The following is a 17,310-nucleotide window of genomic DNA, read 5'->3' as shown; positions in this document are numbered from 1 at the left end:
AAGGGTTTGTTTCCCAACCGGAAAAAACAAAACACATCCCTGGTGGAAGACGGTGACACAGAAATGTGTGATTTAAAACTCAGCCTGTGACCATTCGCTGTTCTTTACGACTCGAGGGGCAGACTCGCGTCGTGTCCTCAGGACATCCTGTGACCTCACCGTGAACCCTGGTGAGGTTTTTAGCATCTGTAGCTCCATAACTCAGGAATGAGCAGAGACATACACCTCAGGTTCTGAAACCGAAGGGGACAAAGGACTTCTTTTTTAAGCTGTCTGTCTGTTTTTAAAAGTTTTTTGCAACTTAGGACTATGGTCAAATATATATCACACAGTGTAGACACTGAAAATGTGTTTAATCTATGATTGTTGAACGGAATAGATAGAAAGACGGGTGTGGTAATCTTGGCTTAAAATGCAAAACCTCAGACACAAGCTCATTCAAACTTAAACTTTCTTCCACATGAAGCTTTGAGGCTTCAATCAGAGAACGGCTCTGAACCTGCCACAAGCTCCGGCCTGATCCGAGGATGAGACGCTGATGAAACCGAGGTTTTAAAAAGACAAAACGCCGTGCGGCTGCAGAGGAGCACTTCAGAGACAGGAAACGTGTGAAGAGGTGCTAATGGAAGGAGTGGGACTCCAGTTACAATAGGCGGTGCTCGGAGAATGTGCGCTCATGTCGGCACATGCACGGCGCTGCTTCTGTACCAGCTGAGGTGCAGCTGTGTTTGGAGTCGGCTCTTGTGTCCGACGCGGATGTGGCGTCGGGCGTGAAAGCGGAACGCAACCTGAACTCAAGGAGACGAGTGCGTGCGTGCGATTCCCAGATGAGGGCGGCGTAAAATACCCAAATATATTTTATCCATTTTAGTAATCGGGATTGCCAGATTAACAGCTTATCCCACTGTTGTCAGATGTTCTTTCAAGAAGATGACGGATTGGATTAGATCCTAAAACATGTTGGCAGCAATCAGGGAGTGAAATCACAAGTAAAGACAAATACAGGCGTGGCACCACACTGCAGATTAATTAAAGAAGCATACAGATGTATATGATCGTCTATCAGCTCATTGTGCTTATTAAAGACATCACAGCTGAACATCTTCTAAAGCACAAGTTAGAAGAAATATCCACGTTCGGAAAAGTCTACACTGGATTAGTTTGGTTTTGATTCTTATTCTAGGTATAACCTGGATGACTTTGGTTACATGAAGGCAAATCATTCCTTAATACCTCTTTTACACCACAAGTATTTGGAATACGTGGGTTTTAAACACTGGTAAAATTGCTGAAAAAGGCATTTGACTCCTTCCCCATCACCAATATAGGAGGTTGCTTCTTTTGCCACTGTTACCGTGTTCATCCTGTTCCACCAGAGCCAATCAGAGCCGATAAAAAACCCAATGTCTGCAGAGTCATTAGAACCGGGAGTGAAGGCTGATTGCAGCCAGTCCCACTGCAGACACAAGCCAGATGTTAGCGGATGTTAGTGGATTTTCTGACCAGTGGTCATTAGTCTTGCAAAACTCTGCAATGGACCTTTAAGTCGGGCACAGGAGGATGTTCCTCTTCCAGATTGAAACCAGCAGTGGGCTTTTGAAAGAAATTGTCAAATTTTGGTCTTGATTGTATGAATACATGAACAAAAAATTCTAAAAACAACAAAAAGATTTGATGTTAAATGACAATACAACAACAAGGCTTTCCATATCAAACTATTTACACAAAGTAAAAGTGAAGAACTGCAGAAAGTGGGTTTTGGGAGGTGAATCTCAGCTCTGACTGAATCTGGAGGAACAGCTGATGTGAGAAAACAGAGTCAGGTTCAGAGTCTTCACCTCTCTGACCTCGATACCGGCCCAAGTCACACCTCACTGCAGAGTCAACAAATGCCGGCCTGCGCTCCACATGCCTGAGGACGGGGGCGAGCCACTTCACTCCAGCATTGTCCAAGGAGCCAGGATGGCCTCTCCCCCGGGGCTATAACTCAACAATGCACTGTTTACCAGAGCCAGTCTTCAGGCAATTATGTGAATGGGTACGGAGGGAGCCGACCTTCCCCACTGTTCAAACTCTGGAGTGGAGCTGGTGTTTGCACTGCTGTGCTTTGCAACTCCATAGTTTCCTCATCGACTCTGAATGGAAATTAAAGAGCAGGTAGCCGCCTCCGAGTGTGAAACCACGGAGCAGCACGAGGGGACCCACCAGGGCGCTGAGTCCATTACACAGTGGAAAGGAAATAAATAAAGCATCAACTCAAAGTATAGCTGCATCATTTTTAGCCCAAGGATGATGGGACTGAATTACACACAGCGGAGATTGAAGTTTACACAGATGACAAACACTCTGCAGACTATATAGTCACTGGAATCCAGGCCGCCCTTCCCCCAACCCCAGTCCAACCCCCCCAATGAAGTCAAGGGACACTTGTGACAGTCTATACTGGGAGAGATCCCTCTCTCCGAGCCAAAACCTGTCAGCAGTCGTGCTCACGGTTTATAAGAGCATGAAGTCCATGTTCACTTGTAGAAAAACAACTCTACAATGGGAACAGAATCAGGGGCAGCCTGATTATCAAACTCTAATTCCTCACACTGGCTCCCAGCAGGATGGGGGGGCTCGTTTGTGATGGAGAGCTCTAACCCATCGAGAGTTTTCATTGACTTCGGTTGTTGGAGTTGATGTGCATGACCCTGACATTCCAGCGGGGATCAAGGAGGGCCCGTAGTAACACCAGAACGCGCGCTTAATTGAATCAAGGGACAGTGCGCCCGCTGTGGTTCAAAGTCATAATGCAAGAAACAGATGCTTGTGGTTCCACATAATTCAATTAGGTTAGTATTGTTGGCCTGGTGGTCGACCTGCGTGGTGGTAGAGAAGTGTGGAGAACATCTCCTGTTACTGTCCAGTGTCACATGATAATCACCTTGGTAGGAAGATGGAGACTTTACAGAGATGGATGAGGCAGGAGAAATTTAAGTTTATCTTTGAAGATGCACAAGGTGAAAGTTCTTCCTCAACACAAAGCGATAGAAACAGACGGGTGTTAAATATACCTTGAAGTCATGAAAACTGGAACGCTATAACTTTTCAAATGTCACACGTATCACTGCTCATATATATTCTGGATCCAGCAGGTGAGGGATTTGTGTGAGTGCCGGGCCTCCTCAGGTTTGTCCCCATCATTCAAGATGGGCTCCTTGCTTCAGATCAAATCCACGCACAGCGGTCACAAATAGGCTACCTCGAGCGTGACAGCTCTGTTTATTGGAGGGCATAGAGGTGAGAGAGCAGACGGGGTTTCTACAAGAGGTGGGGGCGGATGGGTGGGGGTCTATTCTCAGCAGCCACATCATGGTCATCCTCTATAAACGATTCATACCACAGATATAGCAAAGTGAAGACAACTTCTTTGAGACTCATACATCATGTGCAAGAGGAAGAGAATGAGGGTCAAATAAATAACTGATAATCAAATCAATCAATACAGTTATTTATTGAAATAAAATCCTAAATATGAATAAGCTGCTTTTCTCTTGTCTATAAATTTCAATTTTATATGTTTCCGCTTTGGGGTAAATTTTGGGACACATTTAACAATTTGAAAGATATAAAAACATTTATAGATTATTGATCTAGCAAATAATAATAAAAAGAAAGAAAGAAAGAAGAAATAACTGTAAGTTGCAGCCCTTTAGTACACTACATAACTGAAAAGATGAATAAATTCCCCAAATGCTTCCCACCTGCAGTGGAGCCTGAACAAGTGGATTCAACATTTTAACCCCAACTTCTATTCTGAAGGATTCCAAGTTTCCCAGGACAAGTTTATAGTTAGGGATCAAACAGAAAAGGCATAAATGTGGAGACACAAACACACACACACACACACACACACACACACACACACACACACACACACACACACACACACACACAGTAGTCAGGGCCAAAGTGGAGGGTGGATTTGAGAAGGTTTAGGAGCCGAGGACTCCAGAGAGACTATGAATAGCTTGTTTCTGTGGACAAACTTAGCCCCAGGCTTCACTCAACAGGAGCTTCTAGTTTGTCACATTACTTTTAAAAGCATCTTTACCGGACACGCTGCTGTGACTGGGTGCACTGGAATCTGCCCCACAGCCCACCTGCAAGGCAGCAGCCCTGCACCAGCAGCACATCTCACTAGTTACCGAACAGAAATAGCTGCATCAACACATATCCTCCTTTCTTTGCCTTTAATAGGACATAAAGACACTGGTTTGTGAGTGTGACTTCTACTATGTGTGTGTGTGTGTGTGTTGGTGTGGGGGGGTGAATGGTTTTATAGGTCAGTGCTGTTGGGTGAAGGAAATGAGAAATAAAGAAAAGTTAAAGTTTGATGGTGACTTACAGTAACCAGCTGGCATGAGAGTATCAGGGAGAGGATAAGTCCACAGGTCCTGGTGGTCGAGGTGCCCATTTTCCACCAACCCAGCTCCGGCTGCGTGTGCTGGGGCAAAGGGAAGGAGAGAAACCCGGGGTCCTGCGCTCCTCCTGGCCGCTGAAGAGCTGCTGTGTTGCCCTGCACCGGTTCTTCTCAGACTTCTCTTCTCCGCGCGTCCCACAGCCGCTGGGACCTCATCAACAGGTAAATAAACAGGATCCTCTTCTTTTTGGGGTTTTTACGCACGACGCAGCGCAGGAAAAAAAAACACGGAGGTGCTCCAGGCTTCTCGTTCCTCCACCCCCCGTGCGCTCCGAAACTTATTGGGACTTGGTTGTGGGGCTAAATGCAAAGTCACTGGGAAGTCCTGTGCAGAGAGAGAGAGAAAGAGAGGGAGAGAGAGAGAGAGAGAGGGCGAGGGAGAGCTGCGAGGGGGGGAGAACAAGTAAAAAGCGGAGTGGAATTCAGGGAGTGCAGAAAGAGAAGAGCCAGCGCGCGGAGAGACGCCACCTACTTGACCCGTGCTGGCTCCATACACTCCTCACGTGTGCATCCACACTGTTGTACTTCAAATATATGATCCCCACGTGCACAGTTAAGTCTGCTTGTGGTATTAAACACTGGGTTTTAATGCAGCCGAGACACAAAGTGTTGATACATGCGATTTAAAGAGTAAAAGTACAGAAACAATAAGGAAAGTAACTTTTTCCTACTTCTTTCCAGACATGATTTACGCATTATGTAGTTAACTTGTTTCCTGTGGCTTTCCCTACTTGCATATGTAAGTGTATATACATACTATACTTAAATACAAATGTTTTAAGTTTATTAAATTCCACTCTAGAGTATGTTTGAGTTATTTCAGATTTTATGCAACTTTTAATTGTATATATATGACGTAAAAATAAAGTTAAACATAGAAGACTGCACTTTCTTGCTTTCCTTTGATTGGGTAATAAACCTGCTCCGTGTATTGAACTTCTTGTGCCCTGAGGTCACACATTTTTCTCAGCAGTTACAGACTCCCTGCAACTAATTCCTCTCAGTCAGCATTTCACTGAATACATTAATTGTAATAGCACGAGCTGATATAAAGCCTGTGATCACGATAAAGATTGAGATTGTTCGTGTATTGGTAGAAAAATGGAACTAGTGTTGCACACCTGATTAAAATACTCAAGCTCTCGAGGTAGCTGTAATATACTTGAGCATTCAACGCCCTCTAGTGGCCAAACGCGACCTCTACACCAGAGCCTAAAGTGACTTCTCCATGAACTGCATGCAAAGGACCCAACTCAAACATAGAGTAAAAAACAGACATATTTAATTTCCCTGTTTCTAATTAGAATCACATCCTGTATATAAACCCACAGCGAGCACTGGTCAGGACTGCAGTCAGTGGTCGAGTGGGAGCCCATGGGTTCGAGTCCGTACTGTAAATAACGTACTGTATCACTCAGAGGTTGGAGGGAGCAGCTGCTGCCAATTAAAAAAGCTGAACCCTGAATAGGAATGGAGAGGAGCTGCTCTCATTTAGCCTCCAAAACAGGCCCAACATGGAAGATGGGCTCATCCAGCTGCTCTGTGTGCAGTCTTTACAATCCAGTGACTGACGCAGACTCCATTTAATCACAATGCAAGAGATGTAAAAGATGCTAAACTTAGAGTGCTGGACCCAGAGCAGCTTCTGAATTCACTGTGATGTCTTTATGATTATTGAGGGGAGAATTTTACACCTCCAAGTGCATTTAAGGAAACTTCTTGGGTTTAAACATGAAAGCACTCACAAGGGATCACAAACAAATAAAGAAACACATTATTGCTCATGCTTCAGATTATATTCTCACATTTTAAACACAAGCTCAAGAGCAGAAGTTCACTTTTTGGACTCTTCTTGGATACAAGAGACGGATCCTCTCAGTCTCAAAGCGTCTCACCGACCACAGTGGTGAGATCAAGCGACTCCTCCCTGGCCTCCCGTCAGCAAGTACTGGAAAAATTGTGTTCAACAAGTTTCGGAAAAAGAAATAAACTGTCTCAACCCATTATTATCGGTCGAGAAACCAACAAAGTCAACAAACTGTTGTGGATACTTCTGCACTCGTGCTTTACCAACATGGAGCAAATAAACTAAATGATCATTTAAGACAAGATAAAAAGAATACTGAAGTAACACCACTGATTTTACTTTCAGAGACACTAGCACAGCTGGTAAAGTGACATTTATGCAACTTTGAATAAAGTTTTAAAAGCAAACAACCTGATCCCCAATTATCTTCAGGCCTATTTTATGCATTTGTGTCACGACTGAGAGACACAAGAGTTCACCAGGAGCTTTGCTGCTGTGCTTGCACTCTGTTCACTTTATCAGACGTGTCCATGAGGCTCGGTGGCGGGGATGTCAGATGACTCACCCTTGCACCGGGCCTGCTCTGTGTATCAGTGTCACTGAGGGTGTGTGTTGCCAAATGGAGCTGGATGGTGCAGCTGCAGAAAACAGCTGTGGTGCTTCCGCTCACAGTCGGGACACAGAGGAATTTCTTCTCCATCTAATATCTGACTCATGTCTTTCCTCCTCTGACACGACCATAAAGGGAGTTCATATATCTTGCACATCTGTGGAGATGTAATCCCGAGGAATTACAATGATGATGATTTTGAAATAGACTCCAAGGAGGTGGAACACTGTCCAGCTGATTGTTCCATCTGGGTTTGAAACTTTTCTTGAGGAAGTGAATGGAACCATTTGACTGAAGCGTCCCTCTGCACAGTTTTATGAGACAGGAGACCAACCCAGGAAATAAGCACTCAACAATCGCATGTGACTGTTTGTAGAACAGAGGATGTCGCACCTTGTGAGACAAATTGTGATTTCTGAATATGGGCTACACAAATAAAATGTGATTTATTACTAAACAGCAACTCCATGATTCATCATAATAGTGTTATTTTCTTCTTCCTGCCTGGTGTATGTCCCTGTGCTGCAAACTGCACGTCCCTGGTTATTCAAGCCAAGATAAATATGATGATAGGTCTCACCGGAGCCAACAAACGAAATCCTGTTGTACAAACTGTTTTCACTGAGCGGTCACCCACACAACCTGCAAGTGAACGTGTGAAATTAATATCTGGTAAAGTAATAAATCATGTGGAAAAACGTGTGAGCTCAGATCTGAGAGTCTGCAGGATAAACACAGTCAGTCCTTCCAAAGTAAAGTTTACACTTCATGTTGGATTTAGTGACGTGTGGAATTAACCTTTAACTGGGCTCATGAGCTCAAACCCTCAGATGTGCCTCAACTATGGGAACTATGTCCAACCTTAGAATATTAGTAGAAATGATCCTGGATATTACACAGTTGCACAAACACTATTATGAAAAGAAGACATGAAATATTGCATCACTAAAAAATTCCCAGAACAGAATTAGTAGAAAAAATAAGATAGACGTTTGCATGGCTGAGGACGTGCAGCAGAGTGGCGCAGCGGAAGCGTGCTGGGCCCATAACCCAGAGGTCGATGGATCGAAACCATCCTCTGCTATGTGTTTTGTTTTATTTTTTTAAAACTTCGTGGAAATCGCACTGATGTTGTTGTTCTTCTCTTTCTTGTCGTAACTTGTGTTTTTAAAATGCTCCACGTGCGTTAGAGTTTTTCCTGCGGGGACAAATAACGTTGTTTCTGAATTTGACTTGTGCTTCTGCAGTAATACAGAAGTAGTTTAACATTTATTTATCATTTCAGTTCATAAACTACACATTGTGGTTTTGTTCATACTCATAAATTGTGTAAACAGAGGGACACAGGAGGGGACGAGTTCAATTAGGACCAAACTATCGCTAACTGCAGAATGAGGACCCTCCCCCCCCTCCAGAAAACCACCAGTGAGCCCGACTAAGCTAAAGCTAACCGCTAAGCTAGAGCTAGCTGCTCATCCAAACCATAGAAAAACCATCACTAAGCTAAAGCTAACCGCTAAGCAAAGAGAATAGAGCATGTGGATAGCGTGACAACATTTTATCATAGATAAGGTCGGCTGTAGACAGACAGGGACAATATTTCTTAGTTATTACTAGCACGTGTTAAAACGCGCAGTATTCAACAGCTTTAGAAAATAAAACTTTTTGGATTGAGAGCATTAGCATTAGCAAGGCATGTAACCGGAAATGACGCATTACGCTCACGGCAGCGTTGCCTCATGGGAAATGTCGTTCCAGGGGTTTTATTATACATTTATCATATTTAGGGGGCGAATTATAATCGAAACATAACTAAATACATAAACAGTAAATACATTATTTATAAATAAATTATATTTTCATTAAACACATAGCAAATGTTTTCATGAATGACATCATACACACCATGCATCTTCACAAGTGTAAATAGATATCAGATCAATATGTTACTGCTTGTTATAACTCCTATAACTCAGAAGAATGAGATTATTCATTTAAGACAATGCTTTTTTCAATTCCATTTTATTATTATTATAAATTCAACATTCATTATCTCAAGGCACTTTACACTGTTTGATAGAGAGCTTGACATTTATAAGAAAAAAAACTAAAGTTCCCATAACGAATATTTTTGCAAATGTGGAGAAAAACCCCAGATGTGAATATTGTATATAAACATTTTGTCTTACAAGCAGCTTGAAATACAAAGTGAATATTGATAGATTTGTGAAAGTGGCCGTAATTACTTTGGTAAGTTGGTGTAAGTGACATCTCTGTTGGTTTGAATACTGAATTCATTCCATTGATGGCTATAATCAAAAGTTTTATTTGATTTATTATTCTGATCAGTGATATATCACTTTCGGGAGGACGCACAACATTTCAAAGAGGAGGTTGGCACCTGTCAGCGCAGTGTTCCCTGAAAAGGCAAAAGAAAGTATGAATGGTGGTTGTTATAGAGTTTATACAGTTTGTAATTTGAATAGAAATGAAATGTGTCCAGTACCTGTGGTGTCATAAGGTGGTGACACCTCAACCAGATCACATCCGACCAGATTCAGACCACGACAGCCTCGGATAATCTCAACTCCCTGAATCCAGCAGAGATAAAACCAGTGTATTAATTCATTCATTCTGGAAGCTTAGACAAATGAGTAAAGTAGATTCAACTATTGTTTATAAAGAACAAGTCGTGTAACATTTTGATTAAATGCTTTTTTTTTTATATAATCAAAAACAAACCACTGACATTTCCCCTCTCACACTGGTAAATTACACATGTGGAGGAGGTGGAGTAAATTCTTTTACACAAAAAAAAAAAGTACAATCACAAAAATCCTGTATTTATATGTATGTAAGATGAAAAAGCATAATATGTCGTCTTTATAGTCTGTTGCATCCTGTTTACCTGGATGGGAGTGAGCCCTGCTATCTCTGGTGTGCCTGTTCCAGGGGCAAAGCCCGGGTCCAGAGCATCGATGTCGAAGCTGAGGTACACTGGGCCGCTGCCCATCTGAGCCCGGACCTCAGCCATCAGGGGTTCCAGAGATTTGAACCAGCATTCTTCTGCTTGGACCACACGGAAACCCTGTTCCACATAGAAAACCAGGATGTTAATATGCAAGATTATGATTTGGAGAGATTAAGTGATAAAGATGCATTATCTCCTTATCGAGGGGTCCAAATCTCTACAGTGAACCGAGCTGGAACCAGTGGCCTGTTTGCTGTGGTTTCCATTTATTGTCCAGCACATAAGCACAGCCGACATGTCACAGGTTTGCACAATAAAATGAAGTTTACCTGTGCCCGACTCCACTCGTACGAGTCGGCAGAGTAGCCTGAGCCCCGCAGGCCGATCTGCACCACTCTCTTACAGTCCAGTAGCCCTTCCTCCACACAGCGTCTGAATGGAGTCCCGTGTCCAATCTTCTCCCCCAGGACCACGTCACTGGTGTCAGCATGAGCGTCCACGTGGACCAGACCCACCGGACCATGCCTGATGAAGGACCACACAACAGACTGAGGCTCGGGGATATGAGAAGGGCACAAGTAATGTAGAGTCATGCAAAAATCATAGTAGAAAATAAAAAATCTGATTAAGAACGGAAATAATCTGGAAAGTCGATCATAGAAACCTTTTTGATGATCAATTATTATAGTTTGTTTTAATAAATGTCAAATGTGCACCGGCTGCAGCTACAACTATATCAACTGAGAAATAATCAACATATTAATCAAATATAAAAATCAGGGAAATAGCCCTGTGGAATTAATTGTCAGGCCACTTTTAAATTGAGGTAACAAAGCTGGTAGGCGGCACCGAGGCGATAACCTACCTCTCAGCGACAGCCTGTAGGATTGGATATGCAATCGTGTGATCACCACCTGCAGACACCAACACTTCCTTAACATCTGACCTTTGACATGACTTGCACTTGCACTTGCACACATTTTATAAGGTTATGTAAAAAGATAATGAATAGATGCCGACTGATATATTGAGATATCAGGTAACAGAGATATCAGCCTCTGTGTTCATGTTTGCTAAATATTAACTTTACAGAATAAACAATGCTCATTTCAGTCACTCTCTTGGGGTGAGCAGGGACTGTTGCTTTAAGAGCAGGACCCCCGGCTCATTTTACCTCAGTTAAACTTATGAGTTAAACAGAGAGCGGAGAAGTTATGTGAAGGCTCGACCAGCTGTGGAGTCGTACGGGTTTCAGTCTCCTGTCATGTTACCAGGCTGAGAGGATTCAGTGGATTCACCTGCCTGTGACACGTGTGGAGTCAAAGTTTGATGTTTTACAACTTTACAACAAAAGCAGAGGGGGATATACATTGATGGTGTGTATTGGTCAATATAACTAAATGGGAAATGTTGTACTCCTTTAGGCTCTACTAAGAGAAGTTGAGTTTAAAGCTGAACCATTGTTTCCCTCTTATGGATCTCATCCCCCTCACCCATGGTCAGAGGGATGCAGCCGGTGGCCAGGATGGTCCTGTACGCCTCCCTGATGCGTTTGCAGGTGTCCTTCAGGTCGTACACGTTCACGTTCACGTCCCCGATGTCGGCCACCATCAGGGACTCGTAAGGCGCCGCCCTGGTGCCACTGTTGTACCGCCTCAGCATGGCCGACTCCACCCGGATGTGACGGGGACCGAACCTGCGGTGGAGGAGGAGACAGCTGGTTATTTAACAATGGGTCACTTACTTTATTGACTATTGAAGTATGTGCTACTATTATCATTATTGTTCTTCTGTTTTTCTAGTTCTTTATTTGTTCTTGTTTTATGGAATTACAATTTTCTTTGAGAATCGGGTGGGAGGGGGTCTGAGAAAAAAAGTTTGACAGGTTAATTGTGTATGCTCAATTTGTTTGTGTGTGTGTGTGTGTCTATTTTCATAAAATGTCTTTCTTTTCTGCTTCTCTTGCTAAGTGTAGATATATTTGCTCCGACTATCTTTATATATATGTTTATTTCAATAAAAAAAATAAAATACTACTACTACAACAACTTATAATAATGAAAATAACAATGTGTTTGTAATTGCATGACAGGTTGTGCTCAGCTGACTTGAGAAACACTTCCAAAGTCCAGAGAACAGGACAGAGGTGTTGAACTATAATAACTTTATTAACTTTATAAACTCTCCCCCCCCCCCACACACACACAGGTGCCTGTCACGCGGCCTCGGAGGAACAGCACCTGGCTCCGGGCCGGTTCGAGGTCCCGGTGTCGATCGGGACTCCGACAAACGCCGCGTCCAGCCCGTCCGCCGTCTCCTGGAAGGGGAGCTTGGCCATGGTGGGGATCCCGGACACCCGCGCCACGAACTCGGCGCTGGGCGGAACATTGAAGGGTCTCCCGGAGGACTCTCTGCGGGGATTCACGCACGAAGCCTGGAGAGCGGCTGCAGGACGCGGACGCACGGAGGAGAGGCCCGAGAGGTGAGGAGACAGGAGGGGGCGAGATGCCTTCAGGTTCCTCCACAGTGAAGACATGGCTGCTGGGCTGCAGGTTCCACAAGGGACCGTCACAAGCTGTCAGTGGAGAGGGAAGGTGATGGAGGGTAATGATTGGCCAGGAGTTAGGGGGAGGAGCCAATCTGTGGGGGGGGCTGGTAAACACGGTGGACAGGTTGGATATGGCATAAGTCTATACTGCTTACTATTACTACTTCTACTTCTACCAATAATAATAATAATAGTAGTAGTAGTAGTATACCAATATTTTTAAAGTGGCATATAATATCTATATATATAATTTTGTTCTGTTTTTATATCTGCCTTAAGGTCAGCTAGATACTATATAAACTTTATTTACTCAGCACTTTTCAAAACACACGCACAAGATACTTGAAGATCACACAGCATAAGAGCACGTGATGCAGATTTTAAAAAATGTGTTTAAAATAAAGCTTATTCCTTACAAAGTAAATTGTTTTATAAGCTGACTTCAGTTAAAGAAATAGCGATATCATTATTTTAAATTGTGATCATTTTGACTTGCTAAGGCAAAATAATGAAGCACGTGTGCGGGCAGCTGGATTTGCTTCTTGACCTGGATGCGTGAGGATATCCACAGATGAACTGTTATAACCTGTTACCTTTGTGTAATAAAGTCATAAAATAACAAACCCTGATAATTTTTATTGGATCCATCATGTTGAACCTTTCACCTGTTTCTTTATCTTCCCCTGGTTGACCCACGTGTCTTGTTCTGGCAGCTCCAGGATCGACTGCTACAGTCTGGGTTGGTTACAATTGTGCTCAGCAACTTTTGTAACATAAGAATTGTAATGGGAAGTTAAAAAGTTATATTTCATTGCGATTGAAGTTGTTTCTGGTACCTCAAACACGTCATGAGTCAAGAAGTCACTGATACAAGAGACACAAATTGTTGTCTGACAGATTCAAGAGGATTCATGGAAATCCCCATGTAAGAAGATATTTCAGCAAATTGCCCAGAAAGATTTTAAAGTATAAAGTAACTTCCTGTTTGCAAAAAAAGATGATTTATTCAATAGTTTAATGTTGCATTTATATCGTAGCCTCATTCTGCCGTTGACATTGAAAATAAATGTGAGAGAGAGGAGGGGGGTGGGGGGAGGGGGCTGAGGACCAGTGAGCATCAGAGCCACTGTCCAACCAGGGTGAATACCTGAGACAGCAGAAACCCAGTGATGATGAGGAGGAGGAGGAGGAGGAGGAGGAGGAGAAGGAGGAAGAGGGGGAGCCATATTGACAGGACAAGCCCCTGAATGGCTCGTACAGCCAAGTGTCTGATATGGAGAAATCCTACAATTTAGAGTTTCAATGTTTCCCTTTTGAATTTAATTCACAAACATAAATGCTTGCAACACTTCTTGTATGTGTTTCGAAATAAATCTGTTCATTTGTTTTTGTGTTTAAAAAAAAGGTTTTTTTTATTGAGAAAGGAATTTGCAGTATATAGTGTTTTTCAAGCTTCATTTTGTATATATATATATATATTTATACATATAAATAATATATAAAAGTTGGGGTAATTGGTATGTACCATAAATTCAAAACAGAATTTTATTAAAAACAAATCCAGCTCATGTTTAGTCGAATGCAGTATAACATTTTCATCTATTATACTTGTTATTTGGAATGTTTATGGTAATAATGCTATCATATATACAACCGTAATATGACAAAGGGGCATGGATTTCTTGAGCAAAAACAAATACATACTTTAATATTATATAATCTTTTATATTTAATTTCATCCGTATCATAAAGTCAACAAATTAAAGACATTCTAACCTAAATTCCACATCATATCTTGATGAATATATCCAATGAACCCTCCTGACTTTGGATTGGGTTGTGTGTTCATTGTGTGATGTGCTCGTGGATGTGAAACGGTTACTGCAGCAGAGAGAGGAGGGTGTTTGTTTTTCTTCCGTGCAGTTCTCTTGTCTTCCTCAGGGGGCAGCAGAGTGCGCTGTTCCATCAGACCAGCTCCTGTCTCCTCGCATCTCAGACGCACACGCTCCTCAGACTTGTCTCATTACCTTGTATAATACCTGACAAGCCATCATGGTAAGTATCCTATTCCATTTGCTTCCTAGCGTGTATCTCTGCGACTTATACCATCGGTGAATATCTAACCTGCAGTAAAAGGGAATGATGGGGACAGTGCGTGGTCCCTGTTTTATTTCTCCGTCACCATTTTCTTCGTTTTTTGCCTGTGTTGTCTTTACCCATCTCTGTGAATTCATCACCTATATTTCTAAAATTAAAAAATTAGAACGATTTGTAGTTTTCTTGAACTCATTCTTGCACATTCCTGCAAGCACTTAATCCTCTTTACCCATAAATCCCCTCAATCAGATTAAACCAATGATTTATTTTCTAATTAAAACGTTATTTTTGGCTGTTTTTGTTGTTTTGTCTGCAAAATGCAATGCTTCTATTTGCCGTGTGCTAGAAAAAAAATAGGGCTGCATGTACAATGAAGGAGAAAATGTGATGGTGCATTGCCTCAATGGAGGATCTAAATGTGGCTTTTTAAAGAGACAGTGTAGAGCAACATGTCTGACCTAGATAATCCCCTCTCCCTACAGTAATCCCATGCGCAGTAGGCACAGTCTTATGTCACAGCAGCAAACACACAGGCTGCAATGAAACAGTCAGGGCTTTGCACGCAAGCTGGAGAGAATGGACAAAACACGTGGTGCTCATCTTGACAAATTCAGGTGCGATGCCTGCGATGCCAGCTCATTCAAAGGCCGTATCTTAAAAACCTGGCATCAGATTAAAGGCCTTAGTGTCCCGAGTGTGTTTCTTTCCATCGTTTCAATCCCCATTGTTGTTGAAATGCGGTTTCTAGTGTCAGAAATGCATCTTAAACCAAAGGATTCTCTTTACATTTCTCATCACCCAGCGTGAGTGTATCTCGATCCACGTCGGTCAGGCCGGCGTCCAGATTGGCAATGCCTGCTGGGAGCTTTACTGCCTGGAACACGGGATCCAGCCGGATGGACAGATGCCCAGTGACAAGACCATCGGAGGAGGAGACGACTCCTACAACACCTTCTTCAGTGAGACCGGAGCAGGGAAACACGTCCCCAGAGCCGTCTTCGTGGACCTGGAGCCCACTGTCATCGGTAAACCACCAGAAATACAGATTTCAGTCTCTAGCTTCAATCAGTCAAACTTTAGTCTTCTATAACTCATTCTGCCTCTTCAGATGAAGTCCGCACTGGAACCTACCGCCAGCTGTTCCACCCTGAGCAGCTGATCACCGGGAAGGAAGATGCTGCCAACAACTACGCCCGTGGACACTACACCATCGGCAAAGAGATCATTGACATTGTGCTGGACAGGATCCGCAAACTGGTTGGTACCTTAATCTCAGGAGGAGTTCATTTTCCTAATTTTGACTACAAATATCATAATATCTCATATCTTCTCTGTCTCCAGGCCGACCAGTGCACTGGTCTTCAGGGCTTCCTGGTCTTCCACAGCTTCGGCGGTGGCACCGGCTCTGGCTTCACCTCCCTGCTGATGGAGCGTCTGTCCGTCGACTACGGCAAGAAGTCCAAGCTGGAGTTCTCCATCTACCCCGCCCCCCAGGTGTCCACCGCTGTGGTGGAGCCCTACAACGCCATCCTGACCACCCACACCACCCTGGAGCACTCTGACTGTGCCTTCATGGTAGATAACGAAGCCATCTATGATATCTGCCGCAGGAACCTGGACATCGATCGTCCCTCCTACACCAACCTGAACAGGCTGATCAGTCAGATTGTGTCCTCCATCACTGCTTCCCTCCGTTTCGATGGCGCCCTCAACGTGGATCTGACCGAGTTCCAGACCAACTTGGTGCCATATCCCCGTATCCACTTCCCTCTGGCCACCTACGCCCCCGTCATCTCTGCAGAGAAGGCCTACCACGAGCAGCTCTCCGTGTCTGAGATCACAAACGCCTGCTTCGAGCCGGCCAATCAGATGGTGAAATGTGACCCTCGCCACGGTAAGTACATGGCCTGCTGCCTCCTGTTCCGTGGAGATGTGGTGCCCAAAGATGTCAACGCCGCCATCGCCTGCATCAAGACCAAACGCTCCATCCAGTTTGTGGACTGGTGTCCCACTGGTTTCAAGGTCGGCATCAACTACCAGCCGCCCACTGTGGTTCCTGGTGGAGACCTGGCCAAGGTCCAGAGGGCCGTGTGCATGCTGAGCAACACCACCGCCATCGCTGAGGCCTGGGCTCGGCTCGACCACAAGTTTGACCTGATGTACGCCAAGAGGGCCTTCGTGCACTGGTATGTGGGTGAGGGTATGGAGGAGGGGGAGTTCTCCGAGGCCAGGGAGGACATGGCAGCTCTGGAGAAAGATTACGAGGAGGTCGGAGTCGACTCAATCGAGGGGGAGGGAGAAGAGGAAGGAGAAGAATATTAAAAGGGACCTAAAGGAGGCCTCGCCCTTGTTCCCAAGCACAATCCAAATTGATAAATCTGTTTAGTTTGACCATGTTCAGAGTCAAATCACAAAAACTCCTGTTTGGCTCTGTCTTAAATAAAACTCATGAAACATGAAAATGATTGCGTTTTTCTTTAATTATTATTATTTAGTGTATGCAAATTAATGAATACTGCAGGATGTTTTCTATAAAAATATAAAAAAACGAAATCTTGTGAGATCAAATGAGGAAACTATAGATACAGCATGTCTACAGCAAACACTGCACATCACATTAGCAGAATACACACTGTACATCATTGTGTGTTAAACTTTTATTTTAGTTTTAAGGAAATAAGTTGAAGTAGTGCAATGGCGTCCCTCACCAAATCTCCAGTGCAGTGGAATTTCTTTAATTTGAATGTTTTACAATATAATACAACTTTAACTGAGTAACAGCACCCCCTGCAGCCACTCCTGGTGATATATA

At 43.5% G+C, this 17,310-nt stretch overlaps 3 protein-coding genes across 3 annotated transcripts in view; 1 reads left to right on the top strand and 2 right to left on the bottom strand.

The window, feature by feature from the left end:
• Nucleotides 1-4,946, bottom strand: part of hspg2 (heparan sulfate proteoglycan 2) — an 85,991-nt gene extending 81,045 nt beyond the window's left edge. The window contains 1 exon segment of the mRNA XM_053424676.1: nucleotides 4,391-4,946. Within this exon segment, the coding sequence (XP_053280651.1) occupies nucleotides 4,391-4,459 (69 nt within the window). The 5' untranslated portion in view covers nucleotides 4,460-4,946.
• A 3,970-nt stretch (nucleotides 4,947-8,916) lies between these two features.
• On the bottom strand, nucleotides 8,917-12,424 carry agmat (agmatine ureohydrolase (agmatinase)). The gene is made up of 7 exons (XM_053425305.1): nucleotides 12,094-12,424; nucleotides 11,347-11,549; nucleotides 10,719-10,767; nucleotides 10,183-10,378; nucleotides 9,791-9,970; nucleotides 9,389-9,473; nucleotides 8,917-9,301 (listed from the first exon to the last, which is right to left on the bottom strand). The coding sequence occupies exons 1-7, from the start codon at nucleotides 12,387-12,389 to the stop codon at nucleotides 9,228-9,230; spliced, it is 1,083 nt and encodes a 360-aa protein (XP_053281280.1). The 5' UTR covers nucleotides 12,390-12,424; the 3' UTR covers nucleotides 8,917-9,227.
• A 2,119-nt stretch (nucleotides 12,425-14,543) lies between these two features.
• On the top strand, nucleotides 14,544-16,820 carry LOC128441869 (tubulin alpha chain-like). Its single transcript, XM_053423984.1, has 4 exons — nucleotides 14,544-14,552; nucleotides 15,301-15,523; nucleotides 15,607-15,755; nucleotides 15,840-16,820. Exons 1-4 carry the CDS (start codon nucleotides 14,544-14,546, stop codon nucleotides 16,818-16,820), a joined length of 1,362 nt encoding a protein of 453 aa, XP_053279959.1.
• Nucleotides 16,821-17,310: the final 490 nt, after the last annotated feature.

This window comes from Pleuronectes platessa, chromosome 6 (genome assembly GCF_947347685.1).
Source record: "Pleuronectes platessa chromosome 6, fPlePla1.1, whole genome shotgun sequence".
NCBI lineage: Eukaryota > Metazoa > Chordata > Actinopteri > Pleuronectiformes > Pleuronectidae > Pleuronectes > Pleuronectes platessa.
Note: the sequence above shows the minus strand (reverse complement) of the source record. Positions and strands in the feature narration are given on the sequence as shown.

What these genes read in the sequence shown, in the direction of transcription:
- agmat (XM_053425305.1), bottom strand. Translation starts at nt 12,389, where the DNA reads ATGTCTTCACTGTGGAGGAACCTGAAGGCATCTCGCCCCCTCCTGTCT. An exon ending in CTACAGGCTGTCGCTGAGAG is followed by an intron (nt 10,379 to 10,718) that starts GTAGGTTATCGC and finishes GTCCTTCATCAG; the next exon opens with GCATGGTCCGGTGGGTCTGG. An exon ending in ACCACCTTATGACACCACAG is followed by an intron (nt 9,302 to 9,388) that starts GTACTGGACACA and finishes TTGCCTTTTCAG; the next exon opens with GGAACACTGCGCTGACAGGT.
- LOC128441869 (XM_053423984.1), top strand. An exon ending in CCTGGAGCCCACTGTCATCG is followed by an intron (nt 15,524 to 15,606) that starts GTAAACCACCAG and finishes CTGCCTCTTCAG; the next exon opens with ATGAAGTCCGCACTGGAACC. An exon ending in TGGACAGGATCCGCAAACTG is followed by an intron (nt 15,756 to 15,839) that starts GTTGGTACCTTA and finishes CTCTGTCTCCAG; the next exon opens with GCCGACCAGTGCACTGGTCT.